Here is an 18,020-nt window from a genome sequence, read left to right on the forward strand (position 1 = left end):
TCCAATTCGTATTCCTTTTATTTCTTTTTCTTCTCTGATTGCCATGGCTAGGACTTCCAAAACTATGTTGAATAATAGTGGTGAGAGTGGACATCCTTGTCTTGTTCCTGATCTTAGAGGAAATGCTTTCAGTTTTTCACCATTGAGAATGATGTTTGCTCTGGGTTTGTCATATATGGCCTTTATTATGTTGAGGTAGGTTCCCTCTATGCCCAATTTCTGGAGAGTTTTTATCATAAATGGGTGTTGAATTTTGTCAAAAACTTTTCGTTTAATAAAATTCTTGCTTCTCTTATCTTTGTCAGATTTATTCCTGTCACATTTATTATTATTATAAAGAACATGTTTTTAAATGTTATCTTCTCACTGTTCATTGGTGTATGGACATACAGTTTTTAATATTGATTTTGTTTCCAGCAACCTTGTTAAACTATATTAGTAATTGTAGTAAATCATCCGTAGGGTTGATTCTCTTGGGTTTCTCTACATAAACAGTCATATCTTTTGAAGTAACGACCATATTTTCTTCCCCTGAGTTTAAATGCCTTTTCTTTCTTTTTCTGCCCTGCCTGTAAGCCCAGTGTGATATTGACTCGTCATGGCCGTGGGCTTCCAGCCATGCCCCTTGGCAAGTGAGGCTTTCTGGAAGGTTCTATATTAAGCTAAGGAAGTTCCCTTCTATCACTAATTTGCTAAACTTTGAATTGATGCTGAATTTTATTTTTTTTTAATTTATTTTTGGCTGTGTTGAGTCTTCATTGCTGCGCACGGGCTTTCTCTAGTCGGCGGCGAGTGGGGGCTACTCTTTGTTGCGGTGTGCGGGCTTCTCATTGCAGTGGCTTCTCTTGTTGCAGAACACGGGCTCTAAGCACGTGGGCTTCAGTAGTTGTAGCATGTGGGCTGAGTAGTTGTGGCTCGTGGGCTCTAGAGCGCAGGCTCAGTAGTTGTGGAGCACGGACTTAGTTGCTCCACGGCATGTGGGGTCTTCCCAGACCAGGGCTCGAACCCATGTCCTCTGCATTGACAGGTGGATTCCTAACCACTGCACCACCAGGGAAGTCCCTAAATGTTCTCTTGTCATCTAGTTCTGGTCAGGGTTTGGTTCTAAGATTATTCTGGTTCAGTAAGCTAAGTTGAGAAGTATTCTCTGCTTTCCTTTTCTGTGGACCAGTTCATGTAAGGTTGAAATGATGCAACTCTTGAATATGTGGTTGAACTACCAGTGAAACCCTGGGCTAGAGCTTTCCTTATTTTTTAACTACTGATTCAAATTCCTTTATGGTCATAGGAATGTTCATTCAGGTTTTATGTCAGTTCTTGTCAGTTTTTCTAGAATTTGTAGATTTCGTCTGCTTTCAGATTCATTGGCATAAAGTTTGTTCATTGTATCATCTTGATATCTTTTTTGCTTTCTGCAGCGTCAGCAGTTTAACAGCACTTTTGTCATTCCTAATACTGTTCTTATGTTCCTTTTCTCTTTATTTCCTTCCCTCTGCTTTCTTTGGGTCATTTTGGTGTTTTCCTTCTAACTTTTGAGGTACATCCTCTTTGCTAATAACATAAGCCTGTAAGGCTGAGGACTTCTCTCCAAGTGCTGCTTTAGCTGCATTCCACAAATTTTGATGGGTTGTTTTGGTGTTATCATTTGGTTCTAAGTATTACCTAATTTCCATTGTTTCTTGTTTGACCAATGAATTATTTAGCAGTGACTTTCTTAATTTCCAGCTCTGCGGGGGGTATTGTGTGGTTGGTTGGTTTTGCCCCTTCCTCAGTGACCTTGGTCTAAGGGGGATGTCGGACCTTTGAGACCTGAGACTAGCCCTGTGTCCGCCACGTCTCTGCATAGATTTTCCTCCATCATTTCACTTTCTCGATAGCTCTCAGACGATTTGAGAAAGTTCTTTACGCTCTAGCCTAGGTTTCGGTTGTTCTTGGGAGGACAGCTAGTTCAGACCAGCTGTCTCTAGTAGGAAGGTCAGCCAGATGTGAACCCCACGCGGGATTTCACATTTCCTAGTAGCCACCTTAAGAAGGTGAAACAGAAACAGGTGAGATGAGTTTATTTGACCCAGCAGATCACAAACGTCAGCGTGCGACCAGGGAGGAAACCTCTGTGCCGCCTTTTACCTGGCGCCCCCTGTGCGTTGCCCCTGTCGCACCATCCAGGCTCAGAGCAGCCGTGGGGCTCGTGGTCACCGCGGGACAGTGCAAGTCCAGTGCCCTCTAGCCATCTCTCTGTGTGCAGCCCGGTGCTGGGCCCTCTCCACCCAAAGGTCCTTCCTGTTCCCTCTACCTGCCCGGACCCCCCTTATTCCCCAGGAGACCCCGAGGGGCAGCCCTGCGTGGCCCCAGCGTCTCCATGTGTCCCTTTTATGTGTGCACCAGCAAGGGTGGGGCCACTGGGTTCCGAATCGTGTCACTGGCCAGGCCCAGGGCAGAGGGGCGTGTGGAAGGGAGGGAGAGAGGGAGAGAGGGAGGGAGAGAGGGAGGGAGGGAGGGAGGGAGGGAGGGAGGGAGAGCAGGCAGTTGGCCTGAGCCTGCCTTCTGCTTGGGGGCAGGGCTGGTCTGCCCAGCACAGGGACGGGCTGCTGTGGTGGTGCAGGGGTGCTCAGGGGCTGTTGCCTGCCTGTCTTCACGCCAGCCCCCAGGCTCCAGTGTGAGGGGCGTCTAGTCCCTTGGGGGCAGCGGGGAGCCAGGTGCAGGGACAAGAATGGGGTCATTGCCCAGATCCTGCTCACAGAATGGGTACACGCCCCGTGGGGTCCTCGGCCGGCTTTGTCCTGGGTGCTGGGAGCAGAGCTAAGATCCGGGAGTCGGAGGGCACGTGCCCGGGGAGAGGTTACGGGGCCCAGGAGGAAGTGCTCTCGAGGCTGTTGCCGTATATTTCCAGTGGCTGTGCTGGTGGGCACCCTCAAGCTGCTCAGGCACCGGGGCTGGTTTTAAACTCCCCTCTGGGTGGGTTTGACAGGGACTCTGCTTGCAGTGGTTCCCATCCGGGTCTGTCTCCAGCATATCGCCTGTCACCTGGCCCAACATGAGGCTTGCTACGCCTGGCTCTCTCCTGCTGGGTCGTGCCCCCTAAGCTAGCTGTTGAGGGTGGGGAAGAACAGGACCCCCTCCCCTAGAAGAGCCAGGCAAGACGTGGGCACACAGCCCGGCTGCAGAGTTGGGCCCTGCAGCCCCAGTCCTGGGGGCAGGAGGGCCGAGGAAAGGCAGGCCTTGGGCCTGGCGGGCAGAGCTGAGGCTGCCCGTCGCCCCGAGCTGCTCGCAGGCCGCCCCCGCGGGGCGTAATCAGCACCGTGACAGGTGTGGCGGATCAGGCGTGCAGCCGGCCTCCACCCTGGGCCCCCAGGCCTAGCGCCCCCCACCCTGGTCCTCTGCCAGGACGGGTGGGCTGTGGTCAGGAGGAGGAGTTAGCGCCCTGAGAATCCCCACCTCAGCCTGGCAGGACCCTCAAGCCAGGCCCCGCCCTCGGTCCAGGCCCAGGGCCGGGCTGGGCGGTGCTGGTACAGCCAGGGCGGTGCCCTCGACCCCTGGGCTGCTCAGGGGCATGTTCTTGGTGGGTGGGGTGTGGGCCGCAGGGCCACTCTGGCCTGAGGGCCTCAGTCCCCCAACAGGAAGCCTTTGGCCCAAGCCCCACCAGGCGGAGCAGGCAGGGCCACCCCAGTGGCACAGAGGCCTCCACTGGCTTGCCCAGCCGCGCCCCTTCTCCCCGCAGTGCAAGAAGAAGCACACGCTGCTGTGTCCCGACTTCTCCCGCAGGGGCGTCTGCCCCCGGGGCGCCCAGTGCCAGCTGCTCCACCGCAACCAGAGGCAACTCGGCCGGCGGGCAGCCACAGCCCCGGCCCCGGCCCTGGAGCCCAACACCACGCCCCCCAGGAGCAGGGCTTCCACCAGCCAGGGGCCCAGGTGACGGGGACAGTGGGCGCTGCATGTGTAAGCGCGGGGTGGGGGGTGGTCAGGAAGGAGCCCCCCCCCGCCGCCACCCAGCTCTGTGGGCTTCAGACCCCAAAAGAAACCTCAGTCCAGAGTCGATCAAGTGACCTCGAGGTGCCCCACCCCCTGGTCCCCAGGCTGGGCGGAGCCAAGGGCATCCCTGGCCCAGACCAAGCTGTGCAGGGCTGCCCAGCCCCCGCCCTGGGGAGGAAGGTGGGGGCTTCTCAGCTGCCCCCCACAACTCCCCAGGAGAGGGAGGGTCCCAGGTGATGCTCACGGCTGGGGCCCCTGTTGTGCTCACCCCCCTGTGAGTGTGGGAGCCCGTGTGGACGAGGAAGGCTGCGGAAGGTGAGGACAGGGTCAGCGTGGCGTTGCTGCAGGCCCTGTAGCGCCGCCAGCCTGTCCTTGGGCCGAGGGCCAGCCTTGAACCCGCACAGCCATGCCTGATGGCTGCCTCCGGGACAGGCAGTATACAGGTGGCCGGCCAGCCCCCCCCGACGCCCGCCTGCCCCACGGCCGCCCACCCTCACGCCTCTGCTCCCCTTCCTTTCCCGCAGGAAGTCCTTGGCCACCCAGCGCCCCACCAGGCAGACGTCCAGCTCCCCCACCTCCGCGGCAGCCGGCTCGGCCTCCCCGCCGCCTTCCCCACGGCTGTTAGCTGCAGCCTCGGCCTCTTCCTCCTCTGTCTCCTCCCGCCCCTCCACCCCATCCTCCCCCTCCCACCCCTCTCCCTCCTCCCCCTCCGCCTCCCTGCCGCTGGACCAGGAGGAGCTGTCTCTGCCGGAGGAGGCTGCCTCGGCGGGGACGGGCTCCGGCAGCCTCTGCAAGCTGCCCTCCTTCATCTCCCTGCAGTCCTCGCCAGGCCCAGGAGGCCAGCCCAGGGCCCCGACCCCCAGGAGCAGCCCCACCAAGGACGCAGGTAGGCAGCCCGCCCGCCGGAGCCCAGCCTGCACTCTTGCAGTGCCCGCCTCAGACCCACTGGGTCAGAATCTCTAGGCGGGGCCTGGATGGTTCCGGAGAGCTGGCGTGGGCCGGGTGCTGCTGTGCCCTGTCCCCGGCTTGGCAGGTGTGCACCTGCGGGGGCCCACAGGGGCAGGGCCGGCGAGGTGCGAGCACAGCAGCGCCGCCTGCACAGACCGCCCCAGCCGAGGGCTGATTTAATTAGAAAGCACCCATTTCTGTTAATTTGTTCTGGAAGATCACTGCACGCTCCTGGAGAGAACAGATGTTCCCTCTCCCCCGATGAACATTTGGGGCTTGGTAAATGGCTCCACTCAGCCTTGTTTAGGAGAGAAAAGAGGATTTTATGGCTGCAAACGACCCTTTCTGTAAACATTTTACAGCTCTCTGCGCGTTTGAGTGACGATAAACCCCACGCAGCTCGGCGGGCTGCAAATTTGCGACCATACGGCTATCATTTTATTGTCATATTTCACGGTCGTAACGTTAATGGAAGACGCTTGCTGCAGCCTTTTCTAACAGCTCGGCTGAGCTCACTCACACGCCTGCTCAAGCCCCCGCGTCACGGGCGCCAAGCTGCGGCCAGGCCCTCCACCTGCCCACCCGGCCTGGCTGGTCACCAGCTCCTTCCATCGGGAGGACACACTGGGGCATGGGAGGAGGGAGCAGACAGCCCGAGGCAGCCACCTTTGAAAATTCTTTTTTTTCTTTTAAGTAAGATAAGGAACCCTGCAGCCAGCCCCAGCATCCGGGGAAGCAGGCAGGGTGGGTGAGAGGCTGCAGACCCCCACTGGTCTGGGGGACCCCATCGGCCTCCTTCCCTGCTCAGGCCTTGCCGACCTTCCGGGAGCTGGAAGGACAGGTAGAGGGGCGCCGAGGCCCTCGGGCAGAGGCCGGTGGAGCCTGCAGGCGGGGGGCCCTGGCTGGCTGGGCTGACCTCGAGGCACTGGCTTAGCTGAGCCGGTGACTGGGGTCCTCGGCCCTGAAGTGGGGTCCCAGGAGGAGAGGCGGGCTGGCAGGGGGCACGTGGACAGTGCCGTTCCGATGGGCAGCCGCACGGAGGCGTCTGTGGTCAGCGGGCTGCTGGCCTGGAGTGTTCACAGGAGGGGAGGGGCATTGGCACCCAGTGAGCGTGGGCCACACAGGGCAGGAGCCTGCTCTGCTGTGGGAAGCCTCTCCCGCCCCGCCCCTCCTGCCCCCGGCACGTCACCCTGCACAGGGGCCTCAGCCCCGCCCCTCCTGTCCCAGGCATGTCACCCTGCACAGGGGCCTCAGCCCCGCCCCTCCTGCCCCAGGCATGTCACCCTGCACAGGGGCCTCAGCCCCGCCCCTCCTGCCCCCCGGCACGTCACCCTGCACAGGGGCCTCAGCCCCGCCCCTCCTGCCCCCGGCACGTCACCCTGCACAGGGGCCTCAGCCCCGCCCCTCGCCCAGCAACTGCTCGCACCCACCCTGGCTTTTCACGTCAGGGGCCCCGTCTGGCAGCCTCAGACTCGTCCAGGTGCGAGCCTGTGCTGTGTCTGCGTGCAGGCCGCCTGCACCTGGTGTTTATAGCTCAGCCTGCAGACTGCTGTGGCTCCCACCGTGACCCACCCACTCCCCAGGGGCTACCCCACCTGGCAGGCCTCTGCTCCCCCACCTAGGGGAGCTCTCAGCCCCACAGGCCAGGCCTGCACCCTGCTAGACGCCGGACCCCAGGGAGGGCAGTGGGTGGTGGACGAGAGGACGAGGGTGTCAAAGCCCCTCTCCCCATGGCTAGCGGTCCCTGACCCAGAAGCTTTGGGAGGCGGGGCATTCCTCCTGGCTGAGGGGCTCCTGGTGCCTGACCTTTGCCCCTCTCTGGAACAGGGAAATCGCTGCACATCAAACCCCGTCTGTGAGGGCCCAGGGAGCCGGCCCACGCCTACCTCAGCCCTTCATCCCTGGAGAGGAAGGAGGCTCTGCCCGCCACTGCCCCAGAGGAGGGACCGCTTGCCACAGAGCGCCCCCCGGGGGCTGCAGGGCCGTCGCTCTGCCCGCCTGACTCTCAGCCCTGTGTGATCAGTGCCAGGCCTCGCCTCCCTCGGGCTGGGCTCCACCCACCCGCCCACCCCTGGCCCTCAGCCTTGCCCTGAGGGGTGCCTGGCAGGGTTCACCCCCAGGCCCGTCCCTCTGCGGGTGTGGCAGCGGCCATGCGATGCCCCCCCGCCGCCCCCACCCCCTGGTCCCTCCGCAGGCCTCCTGCCCAGGCAGAGACTGCCAGGCAGGCCTCCCTGGCGGGCATTTTGTGTTCAGCAATAAAGGTTCTGTCCTGTGTCCGCGTGGCTGTCCTGACTGCCACCCCACCGCTGCCCGGCCTGCTGAGCATGGCTCGGGTGGGCGCACACTACCCAGGGGCCCCAGAGCCTCCCCAGGGTGACCTGGAGGCCTGAGATGGAGGGGAAGGTGAGGCGCAGGCCACAGACCCCCCTCCAGCGGCCCCCACTCATTCTCCACCTGCCCGCCTGGCCCCTCCGTGCCTTCGGGCAGGAACGTGGGCCACTTCCCTGCCGCCCCAAGATGGCTCAGAGGGCTGGGGCAGCCTGTCCCCCATGGCTGGGCCAGTGTGATTTGTGGCTGGGAGAGACCCAGGAGGGGCCTGGCTACACGTTGGATGCCGCAGCCTGGGGCCGGAGGACCTGCCCCAAGCTGTCACCAGGCCTGGGACAGGGCAGCCCGGGGGAGGAGGCAGCGTCTCTGGCCCCAGGGCCTGGGGAGCCCCGGCTGAGGGCACGGGGGCCTCGGACAGGGTCTGGCCCCCTGCTGGATGCCACTGCCCAGGCCTAGAGGGGTGCATGGCCGCTCAGGGTATTTACCCCTCACCCCCAGCGAAGTGAGCTGTGCTCCCCCTGGTGAGCATGTGCCAGCAACCTCCCTCCTGGGGTGGCCGCCCTGTGCCTGCATCTCTGTATCAGTTGGCTACCGCCCCGGGATCTGCATCACAAACCACCCCGTGCGCTGGGGGCCCTCTTGTTCCCCAGCCTGCGGCCTCACACTTCTGCGGAGTCGGGGCAGCTGCACGGCCGCTTGTGCTCCACGTGCTCCTTCTGGGCCTCCGCCCACGCTGCATCCTCGAGGGTCGCATGGGCCAAAGAAGGCCCTTCGGCCCAGCCCCGGCTCGGGAGGGATGGACACTCCACCCCGGGAGGCCAAGGTGAGGATCTGGGGCTCCTGCTCTCCACCAGTCCTTGTCTGTGTGATGGCACGTCCCTGCGGCAGCCCCAGAGGTGACAAGAACCAAGGCCGGTTCGTGGCAAAGGTCCTGCCCAGCGTCAGCATGCGGTGGCGCCGCTAAATCCAGCGGAGCAGGGGTCCCGTCGTCCCGTGCTGATCGCTGGGGCCTGACGTGTGCCACTTCGGCAGGATGGTGGATTCTGGAGTCAGACCCAGCTGTGAAGAAAGGGCCCCCAGGGGCTTCTCTGGTGGCGCAGCGGTTGAGAATCCGCCTGCCCGTTCAGGACACACAGGTTCAAGCCCTGGTCCGGGAAGATCCCACATGCCACGGAGCAACTAAGCCCGTGCGCCACAAGTGCTGAACCCTGCGCACCTAGAGCCCGTGCTCCGCAACGAGAGAAGCCACCACAATGAGAAGCCTGCGCACCTCAATGAAGAGTAGCCCCCGCTCGCCGCAACTAGAGAAAGCCCGCGCGCAGCAACGAAGACCCAACGCGGCCAAAAAAATTAATTAATTAACTAATTAATTAATTGATTTTTTTTAAAAGGGCCCCCAGCCCGTCAGGGAACTGAGTGGACCAGCTGTGGGCCAGCTAGCTTCCCCAGCCTGGCCCCGCGGGCCGATGTTGGCAGAGCCCGTACCCTCACCCGGCCACCCCTCGGGTCTCTCGGTGGTGGCCTCGGCCCAGGGCCTTGGAGGAGCCACGTGGATTGGTGCGGCGGGGGCCGAGGATCCTGGGCTAAGTGACGACAGAGGAGACTGCAAGAGCCGGGGGCGCAACCTGCCCCGCTGCCCGGCCCCTCCTCCTCCTGGCCAGGACGGGCGACCCTCCCCAGGCTCCCTCTTGATGCCCACCGTCAGCGCCACCACAGCAGGCAAACCTTCGATGATGGGAGGGCGGGGGACAAACCCTCCCTCCCCCGACTGGGCAGATAGGAGACCACCAGGGACACAGCTGTTGGTCCCTCCTGATCTGAGAGGCCGGCTCAGACCCTCACCTCCTCACTACCTCCCTGTACTTCCCTCCACGGTAAAAGAGGGGACACGCACCCAAGACTGCAAGGTGGGCACCAGCTGGACAGGAGGTGAGCAGGTGTGTCCATTGCGGGGGCTCCCGACAGACCAGTGGGCAGCTGGACGCCCACCGCCTGCCAGGGACCGCCACTGCTCTCTGGGGTCCACCCTCCCCAGCCGCTCTCTCTCCTCTGTGTGCATACCTGTACCCTGGCCCCACTGCCCACGGCGCAGCCCACCGCCTGGAAGCAGCCGGTCTGACAGCTGCAGGCCAGCGTGCAAGGCTCAGGAAAGGCTGGGCACCCCGGGAAGAGGAGTTGCCCCACCAGCGGCTGCCCTGGGCCCCTGGGCCCATGCCCTGGGGACCCTTCAGCCCCTGTGACCCCCTGAGGACCTTGTCAGCCTCAGGCTCAGCCTGGTCAGAGTCTCTGTTCCCAGGCAGGAGGAGGGGGCAGTGGTCACTCTGGGCTCCTCGTGCTAAGGGGCAGGCCAACCGGGCGCCCTGGGGTTGAAGGTGCGGGTTGCCGCCCCACTGCCCTGCACCAGCCCCAACTGCGTGAGGGCCGTGGAGCCCAGGCAGGGCCTCCTGGAGCCTTTCTTGCCTTGTCAGGAGCCCACTGCCCTGTTCAGGCCTGTACCCCCTGCTACCCCGTGAACTGCCCTTTGCTCTAGTGAGGCAGGTCATGCAGCCTCTCAGTTGATGGCCCCAAGGACAGGGAGCCGTGGCCGGGCAGGTCCTCTAGGTGAGGCCTGAAGTCAGGTGACCAGCAGGTGGCGTGGGCCTGGTCCACCACATGAGGGTCCTCAGAATCTGGGCCCCTAGCCCCAGGGGAGGCGAGGCATCTGAGGTGGGGGGGTGCACTGGGGAGGCCTGTGGGCCTGGGGGCCACCAAGGTGACTCCCATGTGGAGTCTGGAGGAGGAGCTGCCTGGGCAGGGGCCCGGCCTCTCCTGGGGGCTGGGAGGAGTTGGAAGGGGGCATGTGTGGCACTCCAGTGGCCTGAGCCCTTCCCCAGGGAGGCACCGCCCACCCCGCAGAGTATGCAGACCTGGTTCCTCACTTCTGAGTGCTGATGAGCCCCTGGGTGGGGAGAGCACCAGCCGGCGCTCTGAGCGCAGGAAGAGATCCCCGGAGGGAGGGAGTGCTGAGCAGAGGCCTTCAGCTGGGCCCTGGCCGAGGCTGAGCAGCACCTCTGACCCCAGCCTGGAGAGCCTGGGGCCGGCTGTTCAGGACGGGAGTCTTGGGGCTTCACCTTGTGACTTCCATGAGGCAGCTCAGTAGCGGGCCGTGCAGAACCTGCAGCGCCGCCCTTTGGGATGGAGCGTTTAACCCTTGCAACAGGACTTGCCCAGAGCCCAGGGCGCTGAGCTGGGACTTTGACGCAGCACTGCCCATGGGCGGTCCTGTGGTCCCCAGAGGTGGCACCACAGGCGCCTGATCCCTCCCCACATCAGGCCAAGCCCCCTCGACCTTTCCCTTTCTCACCTGCTGTGGTGGCCCCTCCCCATCCGGTGGGCGGGGCTCCTCCAGAGGCTCTCGTCGCTGGCCTGGCCACCTTGGGGCAGTCATGGGGTGCAGGGAGCCAGGGCGGCCTCCAGCCCCCTGAGCCCGGGGCCTTGGTTCCTCAGACTCCAAGAAATGGTCCTGACAACCTGAGGGAGCTTGGGGGTCTCTTTCCCCAGGGGAACCTCCAGACTAGAGAGAGAGAGACACACACACACACATACACAACACACATGCACCCACCCCCGACCTTGAGACCCTAGCCCTGCGGGACTCCTGACTACAGCACTGAGACAGTAAAGATGCTGTTTGGAGTTGCTGGACTTGTGATTTCCTGCACAGCAGTGGGAAACCGGTAAGCTGTGTAATTTACTTATTATTTTATGGTTTATTTCCTGCTATCTCATCCCCACTCTGGTAGACTGTATTTGCCAATGATGCTGTACAAGTGTAGTGTTTTTCCTCTACATGACCTGTAGGAGACTGTGTCTGTGCCCCCCTGGGATGTGGGCTGAGCACTGCCGCACCTCACAAAAATGCCAGGCATGTCCGCCAGGCTCTCTTGGACACTCCCTCTGGGAACCAGCCGCCATGCTGCGAGGAAGCCCAACCAGTCAGCTGCCGTGTGGAGATGCCAGTCCAGCTACAGCCCCTGTTATCTGCCAGCCATCAGCTGTCCAGTCACTCTAGCCTTCAAGTCCTCCCAGCTGTCGGGGTCAGAGAGAGCCGTCCAGCTGCACCCAGGGCGAACCGTCCACTGCAGAGCCCATGAGCACAGTATTGGCTGCACCACGCTTCCCACACACCAGGGCCACCTCCCTGGTGAAAGGCAGTGGACACTGCCCTCGGGCAGGCAGCCTGGCACACAGAATGTGCTCAGTAAAGACTCGTGGGGTACATTTAATGACGAGCCCCACGGGTGCTCCCTGTGGAGTTCCGTGGGTTCAGGTGCTGATTGTTTGGTGGGTGCGAGAGGCCCCCAGAGGACGTGGTGGCGCTGGATGGGAAGAAAGTGATCCTTTTCTGGGCAACATGGAATTGGCGTGTTCTCGCCCAGCCTCCACCGTCCAAGGAGCTGAGAGGACAGCCACGGCCGGGGCACACAGCACACCTGTATGCTCTCTCTGTGGCCTTCCACCAGCCGTTCCTGGCAGACAGGATGGACCCTGGTCCCTCGCGGCCTTGGCTCCCCACACCCTGCTGTGAGCGCCTCCTTGAACTTGCCCCACCCCAGGCCAGCAAGTGGCAAAGAGGAGTTTCTGAAGAGAAACGAGCCAGCCTGGAGCCCACCGCCTGAGTCAGGAAGGGGCAGCCCCTTCCCTGGGCTGGGAGAGCCTGTCTTGCCCACGGTGCAGGGCGCCGGGTGGTCGGGCGAGCCCTCCAAAGCCTGCATACGGGGACTCTCGGCCCCTTTCCCACCTGCCCGGCTGTGACTAACAGGAGAGAAGAAAGCTCAGCTGAGACCATGCAGAGTCAGGGAGCAGACTGAGGGCCCCCCAGGGGCTCCTGTTCCCCAGGCTCGGGGACCGCCAGGAGCTGAGGTCAGGCCTGCTGGCCCAAAGACCTTCTAGGAAGCCAGTCCGACCCCAAGGCAAAGTCCAGGACCAGGGAGCTTACCGGGTGCCTAAGCCAGTCAGGGACATGGGTACCCTACTTGGTCCCAGGCTGCCCCGAAGGCCCCCGTGCCTCTCTCCAGTTCTGAATGCAGTCTCTGCAGCAGGCCTTGCGCTGGGTCCCCCCCCACAGTGGAGGGAGTGAATGAACGGCCTGTGCGTGTGACTGAGTGAGGGGCTGGCTGGCTCTGGGCTGGGGCGGGGCCCAGCATCTGTGAGCATCACATTTTGGGGCTGGATGTGGCGGGAACTGTCCCTGACTTGGTGTGGCCGAGCAGAGGACTCGAGGAGGTCCAGGGTGGGCTTGGGGTGGGCCTTACGGCGCGTCTCAGGACAAGACGAGACGACTGGGCGGGACTGGGGGTGCCACAGAGCCCAGGCATGGCTGTAGGTCAGTGCCCCTCGGCCTGAGGCCAGGAGCTGTGAGGAGGGCCCCCATGTGCACAAGCCTGGCTCCACCCCAGCAGCCTTCTGCGCTTGGGACCAAACCCGTAGCTGGTCTAGCGGCCTGGCGGGAGCCACAGTGTGAGGGGCCGAGCCCAGGTGGCCAGACACAGCAGCCCAGTGCAGACACGCTCTCCCCCTCAGACAGGCAGACGCGCCACCAGCTCGACATCACCCCTCTGAGCGCCGCGGGCTTTAAAGGGAGCCCCAAACCTGGCAACGCATCTGGCCTAGAGCCCAAACCCCCGGCCTGGGGCCTGTGTTCTGCCACTTGCTGGGCCATCCCTGTGGGACGGGTCCTTGTTCTCCGCATGGCCCGGCCTCACAGCCCAGCCCCACCCAGAGGGACGTGGGGGAAAGGAGGAAAGGGCAAGAGGTGCCCACTGTGCAGATGGGGCCGGGCCACCCCCATGGCATCTTAAGAAGTGTGGTTTCACTCCCCATTGTATGACACTTTTCTTATTATAAAATATTAGATATTCATGCCAGGAACAAGGTAAAAACCCTGGTAGATAAACGCCCCCAGCACATGGCTAGGCTGCCCCTGGTGACGTCTTGCCCACAGTCCCTCCAGACTTTTGCTTCTGTGTGCATAGATGGTTGCATTTAAGACTGAGTTTTTAAATTATAAAAGTCACATAATAGTATAGAGAATTGGGGGCCTCTCTGGGTCATGCCCTCCCATCTCAGCCGACCCTGGAGGGCCGTGGCAGGGACCGCCCCCTGCTCTGGGAGCACCCACTGCTCCACAGTTCTTTACCTAGTCACCAAGCCCTGGGCAATAGGCGCGCCTCCGCTCCCTGAGCCCAGCCCTCCCGGTTTCTCCTCGCACTGGAGGCTCCCCACCTCCGCCGCCCCAATCCCCGCCCCCGCCCAGCTCTGCGCCACAACCCCCGCCAAGGGGCCGGACCTGGGCAGGTGGGCAGCTGGAGCCCGGACGCCTAATGCGGTGCGGGCCTGGCGGCCCTCTGGCCCTGAGCGCCCCTCCCACCCCGGGTCCCTCCAACCAACCCCTGAGTCCCAGGCCTCACCCATCCCGCAGCTCAGGCCCCCATACTAGGGTCCCTGGCGCCCCCACTTCGCTGGCCTGCGCGCGACTCCCTCCCCACCTGCGCCGCACACCCTTGGAGTCGGGCGTCCCGCGGTGGATCCCGCCGCACGGAGGTGCCAGCAACTTTGTTGACTAAATTCCTGAACCCGCCTGAACCGCGGAGCTAAAAATAACCAGCTCTCCCGCGCAGCGCCCGGCCAGGCCGCGCAGTGTCACCCGTGTCGGGAGACTGGAATGTCCCGGCGCCACCACGCTAGCGGGGCTGGACGCGGGCTCCCGGCCGGCCGGAAAACAACCTGGGAAGGGGCTGCCGGGTCACGGCCAGCTGGGCTGCAGGGGAAGGAGGCACCGAGGAGCAGCCCCTGCTCCCCGAGACTCTGTGGCCGCCCCGTCGCGGACGCGAGGCCTCGGAGGCCTCGGGCCCGGTCCCGCGCCCCCCGCGCGCCCCGCGCCCTCTGCCCGTGCAGTCCCCCGAGGCGGCCACCAGAGGGCCCTGCCCCTCCTCTCCCTGGCGGCGGGTCACCACCCCTTCCCACAGCTGTTCCCCGCAGGAGATTGACAGCTGGGCTCCGGTTGCCATGGGGATATGCAAATGAGAGCGCCGGGTCTGGGGCTCTGATTGGCCCGGAGGCGCGTACCCTTCCCAGAAAGGCGGGCCCAGGCGCCCGGCACTATAAGGGAGAGCGCACAGCTCGGCACTCGGCGGTGGAGGCGGGGCCGGCTGTACGCGGGCGGAGCGAGGGGAACCCGAGCAGCCGGAGGCGGTGGCCGCACCGCCACCCGCCGGGCCACCGCCCGGCCGCCGGCTCGGGAACAGGGCACCGCGGCCGGCCTGCACCCGCCGGGGAGCGACCCAGGGCTGCCCGAGAGGCCCTACCGGCGGCGTCCCCAGTGGCCACCCCTGAGTTGGCTGCGTGAAACTTTTCCCCGCGCGCTCCGGCTCGGAGCCCGCGCCTCTCGCCGCCGCCCCGGCAGGGACCCGCCGCCCGTGGGGAGCGAAGGGGGGGGAGAGGCCCGTGGCTCCCCCCCCCCCGCCTCCTGTTGGGGCTCAGCCGGGCGAGGCGGCGGGCTCCCCCGGGCGATGGCCGCGGAGCTGGCGATGGGCGCCGAGCTGCCCAGCAGCCCGCTGGCCATCGAGTACGTCAATGACTTCGACCTGATGAAGTTCGAGGTGAAGAAGGAGCCGCCCGAGGCCGAGCGCTTCTGCCACCGTCTGCCGCCGGGCTCGCTATCCTCGACGCCGCTCAGCACGCCCTGCTCCTCCGTGCCCTCCTCGCCCAGCTTCTGCGCGCCCAGCCCGGGCACCGGCGGCGGCGCGGGGGGCGGCGGCGGCGCGGTGCAGGCCGGGGCTGCCCCGGGGCCGGCAAGCGGGGGCCCCGGCGCCGTCGGGGGCGCCTCGGGGAAGCCGGCGCTGGAGGATCTGTACTGGATGAGCGGCTACCAGCACCACCTGAACCCTGAGGCGCTCAACCTGACGCCCGAGGACGCGGTGGAGGCGCTCATCGGCAGCGGCCACCACACCGGGCACCACGGCGCGCACCACCACCCAGAGGCCGCCGCGGCCTACGAGGCCTTCCGGGGCCAGGGCTTCGCGGGCGGCGGCGGCGCGGACGACATGGGCGCCGGCCACCACCACGGCACGCACCACGCCGCCCACCACCATCACCACCACCACCACCACCACGGCGGCGCGGGCCATGGCGGCGGCGGCACGGGCCACCACGTGCGCCTGGAGGAGCGCTTCTCCGACGACCAGCTGGTGTCCATGTCCGTGCGCGAGCTGAACAGGCAGCTCCGCGGCTTCAGTAAGGAGGAGGTCATCCGGCTGAAGCAGAAGCGGCGCACGCTCAAGAACCGCGGCTACGCTCAGTCGTGCCGCTTCAAGCGGGTGCAGCAGCGGCACATTCTGGAGAGCGAGAAGTGCCAGCTCCAGAGCCAGGTGGAGCAGCTGAAGCTGGAGGTGGGGCGCCTGGCCAAGGAGCGGGACCTGTACAAGGAGAAATACGAGAAGCTGGCCGGCCGGGGCGGCCCCGGGGGCGCGGGCGGAGCCGGCTTCCCGCGGGAGTCCTCGCCGGGAGTCGGGGCCAAGGGCGCTTCCGACTTCTTCCTGTGAGCACCGGACCCCGAGCCCGCGGCGCCGCCGAGAAGAGGCTCGCGCGGGCGGCCCGGGGCCTCGGCTCGGACTCCGCGGCCCGGACTCCGCGGCCCAGGGCGAGGACGCACGGCCGGGCCGAGGCGCCCGCCGCGCGCGGGCGCCCGCGTTAACGCCGCCGCCTCCGGCCGGGCCGGCCCCACGAGCCCCGCTGCGACGTCTGCAGGCTCCGGACTGGAGGCCCCTTCCCGCGGCTCGGCCTCCTCGCTCCCGGCCCGCGCATCTTACTGGGTGGCCGTCCTGACGCTGCCACGACTCCTCTGCTCGGAGCACGGCGATTCCCGGGAGAGTTGGGCCGGGTCGAAGTCCTTCCTGGCGTCCGCTTGTACATACGTGAGGTGCGGTTCTGCGCCCAGCCTCACCCGGACCGCCGCGAGGGCCTCCGCCGCCGCCCCGCGCTCCTTCGTTTCCTTTCTTTTGGCCTCCTTACCCTGCCCTTTTCTACTCCTTTTTAAAGCGGTCTTATTTTCGAAGTATTTATATTTATTTTGCTCGGTGATTAGAAAAGAAAACCCTAGAGGAAGCTCCCTGCTTCCCGGCCGGGTTTGCCCTCGGACGTCGCGTGTCCCAGCATGTGTCGCTCGCTCGGAGGGGCCTGGCCCCTGCCTGCCCTCCTGCCTGCCTGCCCCCCACCCTGCCGCTGGCGTCCCCTAGAGATTGAAGCCGAGGAGCATTATCTATGCTGTGTTCAGTCCTGCTGCCCTACTGTACTCCACGGGGGGAGGGGGGTGGGAGCTGGCCCGGACTCCCGAGCTGCTATTTCTCTATGCACCAGATCGTATTTATGACTCCCGGGAAAATATATCTTATTTTAACCCTCAAGAGAAGTGAAAGAAAAAAAGTAATGCACAGTATTTCTAGCAGAAAAAAAATTTTTTTAAAGAGGAGGTTTCGCCTGAATCTCCTGGCATGGGGGCGGGTGGAGAAAGTGTTTTTATTTTAATTTAAAATGTGTTTCGTTTTTTGTGGATTCTTGTTTTAAGAGCTGATCACTTTTTGGAGTAGCCGGAAGAGAGGGTGGGGAGGCCGGTGCTCCGGCCCCTGCAAGCCCCCAGCCCCGGACTGCAGCCTGTCCTGCACTCCTTCAGCGCCTGCTTCTGCTGGGCGCAGGAGACTCCAACTCGTTGCAAGTTTCGTTGTGTTGTTGTATTTCGTTGGGTTCTTTTTTCTTTTGCTACGAAACTGAAGAAAGAAAAAAACACACACAAAATAAATCCGTTTAGATCCAAAAGTCACTGGAGCGTGGCTGGTTTTTCTGTGGCTTTCGTTTTTGCCATATTTCTTCCTGAATAGAAAGAAAAGGAGGTCCCTGAACTGGGCCCTGCCTTAGCTCTGGGTGACCCACCTGGGCCAACCGGGAGAGACTGACCAGAGTTGTTAAAAAAGGCTGCTGTCAGGGCCCGACCCGCAGGCACCTGCCCTGCCACCCCTGGGCTGCCCCACTGGGAGGAGGGCCGCACAGGGTGGCCTCGGCCCCGCTAAGGCAGGACGCGGCCCGGTGCGTGAGGCCATCCTTGGTGGCGACCCCACACACAGCGCCGATGCGTCCTGGTGGCAAACGCTGTCCTCAGCTCTTCTGAGCCTGCGGTCTCCCACCTGCAGGGCCGAGGCCTGAACTGCGAGGGCACCAGGGAGGGCGGCACCTCTGGAAACTTCATGCTAAGAGAGCTGGGGCCACCGTAAGATACTTGACTGTTAACCTCTGTTCACAACGGGATGGGGGATGGAGTCCGGTGAAGTCTGTGGTTTGCACATTTGGAGAAGAGCTTGCCACGGAACTTGCCAAGGCTCCCCGCTTTTCTGTCTGGGGACAGCAAGGCTCCTCCTCGGGGCTGGGACAACTGCAGGTCCCGCGAGGATGTCGCCTGAGTTTGTTTTAGTGTCTCTGTCTGCAAGACAGAGAAAAGCCGAGGGCTGCCCCCTCCCTCTTTGCCTTAGAATGAAACTTAGAACCGAGAGGTTGGGTCTCCGTGAGGGTTTGAGCAAAATCCCCAAACCCAGGGGCTGAGTCCTCCAAGCCCCCAGGGAGGGGAGCAAGCTGCCCTCTCCGCAGGCAAAAAACGCTGGTGCAGAGAGAAGTAGAAGTGTGGGCGTGGGGGAGTGAGTTAAGGGGACCAGTTGGGGAGACTGCAGCGTGGCGAGGGGGAGAGGGGG

General features: G+C 63.4%; 2 protein-coding genes across 4 annotated transcripts in view; both read left to right on the plus strand.

Moving 5' to 3' along the window:
* Positions 1-6,907, plus strand: part of ZC3H3 (zinc finger CCCH-type containing 3) — an 82,329-nt gene extending 75,422 nt beyond the window's left edge. The window contains exons 10-12 of the mRNA XM_036830902.1: positions 3,719-3,909; positions 4,494-4,855; positions 6,745-6,907. Coding sequence (XP_036686797.1) covers positions 3,719-3,909; positions 4,494-4,855; positions 6,745-6,776 — 585 coding nt within the window. The 3' untranslated portion in view covers positions 6,777-6,907. The remainder of the gene's footprint in view (positions 1-3,718; positions 3,910-4,493; positions 4,856-6,744) is intronic.
* A 7,852-nt stretch (positions 6,908-14,759) lies between these two features.
* On the plus strand, positions 14,760-17,090 carry MAFA (MAF bZIP transcription factor A). 3 transcript variants are annotated; one of them, XM_036829796.1, is made up of 2 exons: positions 14,760-15,674; positions 16,850-17,090. In XM_036829796.1, the coding sequence occupies exons 1-2, from the start codon at positions 14,796-14,798 to the stop codon at positions 16,853-16,855; spliced, it is 885 nt and encodes a 294-aa protein (XP_036685691.1). In that variant the 5' UTR covers positions 14,760-14,795; the 3' UTR covers positions 16,856-17,090. The 3 variants fall into 3 exon arrangements, 2 of the variants coding, with proteins under 2 accessions (XP_036685691.1, XP_036685690.1); XR_005016973.1 differs by lacking the exon at positions 14,760-15,674 and adding an exon at positions 16,118-16,204; XM_036829795.1 differs by lacking the exon at positions 16,850-17,090 and having other exon boundaries at positions 14,760-15,947.
* The last annotated feature ends 930 nt before the right edge of the window (positions 17,091-18,020 follow it).

Source organism: Balaenoptera musculus, chromosome 17 (assembly GCF_009873245.2).
Source record: "Balaenoptera musculus isolate JJ_BM4_2016_0621 chromosome 17, mBalMus1.pri.v3, whole genome shotgun sequence".
Lineage (NCBI taxonomy): Eukaryota > Metazoa > Chordata > Mammalia > Artiodactyla > Balaenopteridae > Balaenoptera > Balaenoptera musculus.

What these genes read in the sequence shown, in the direction of transcription:
- MAFA (XM_036829795.1), top strand. Translation starts at nt 14,796, where the DNA reads ATGGCCGCGGAGCTGGCGATGGGCGCCGAGCTGCCCAGCAGCCCGCTG.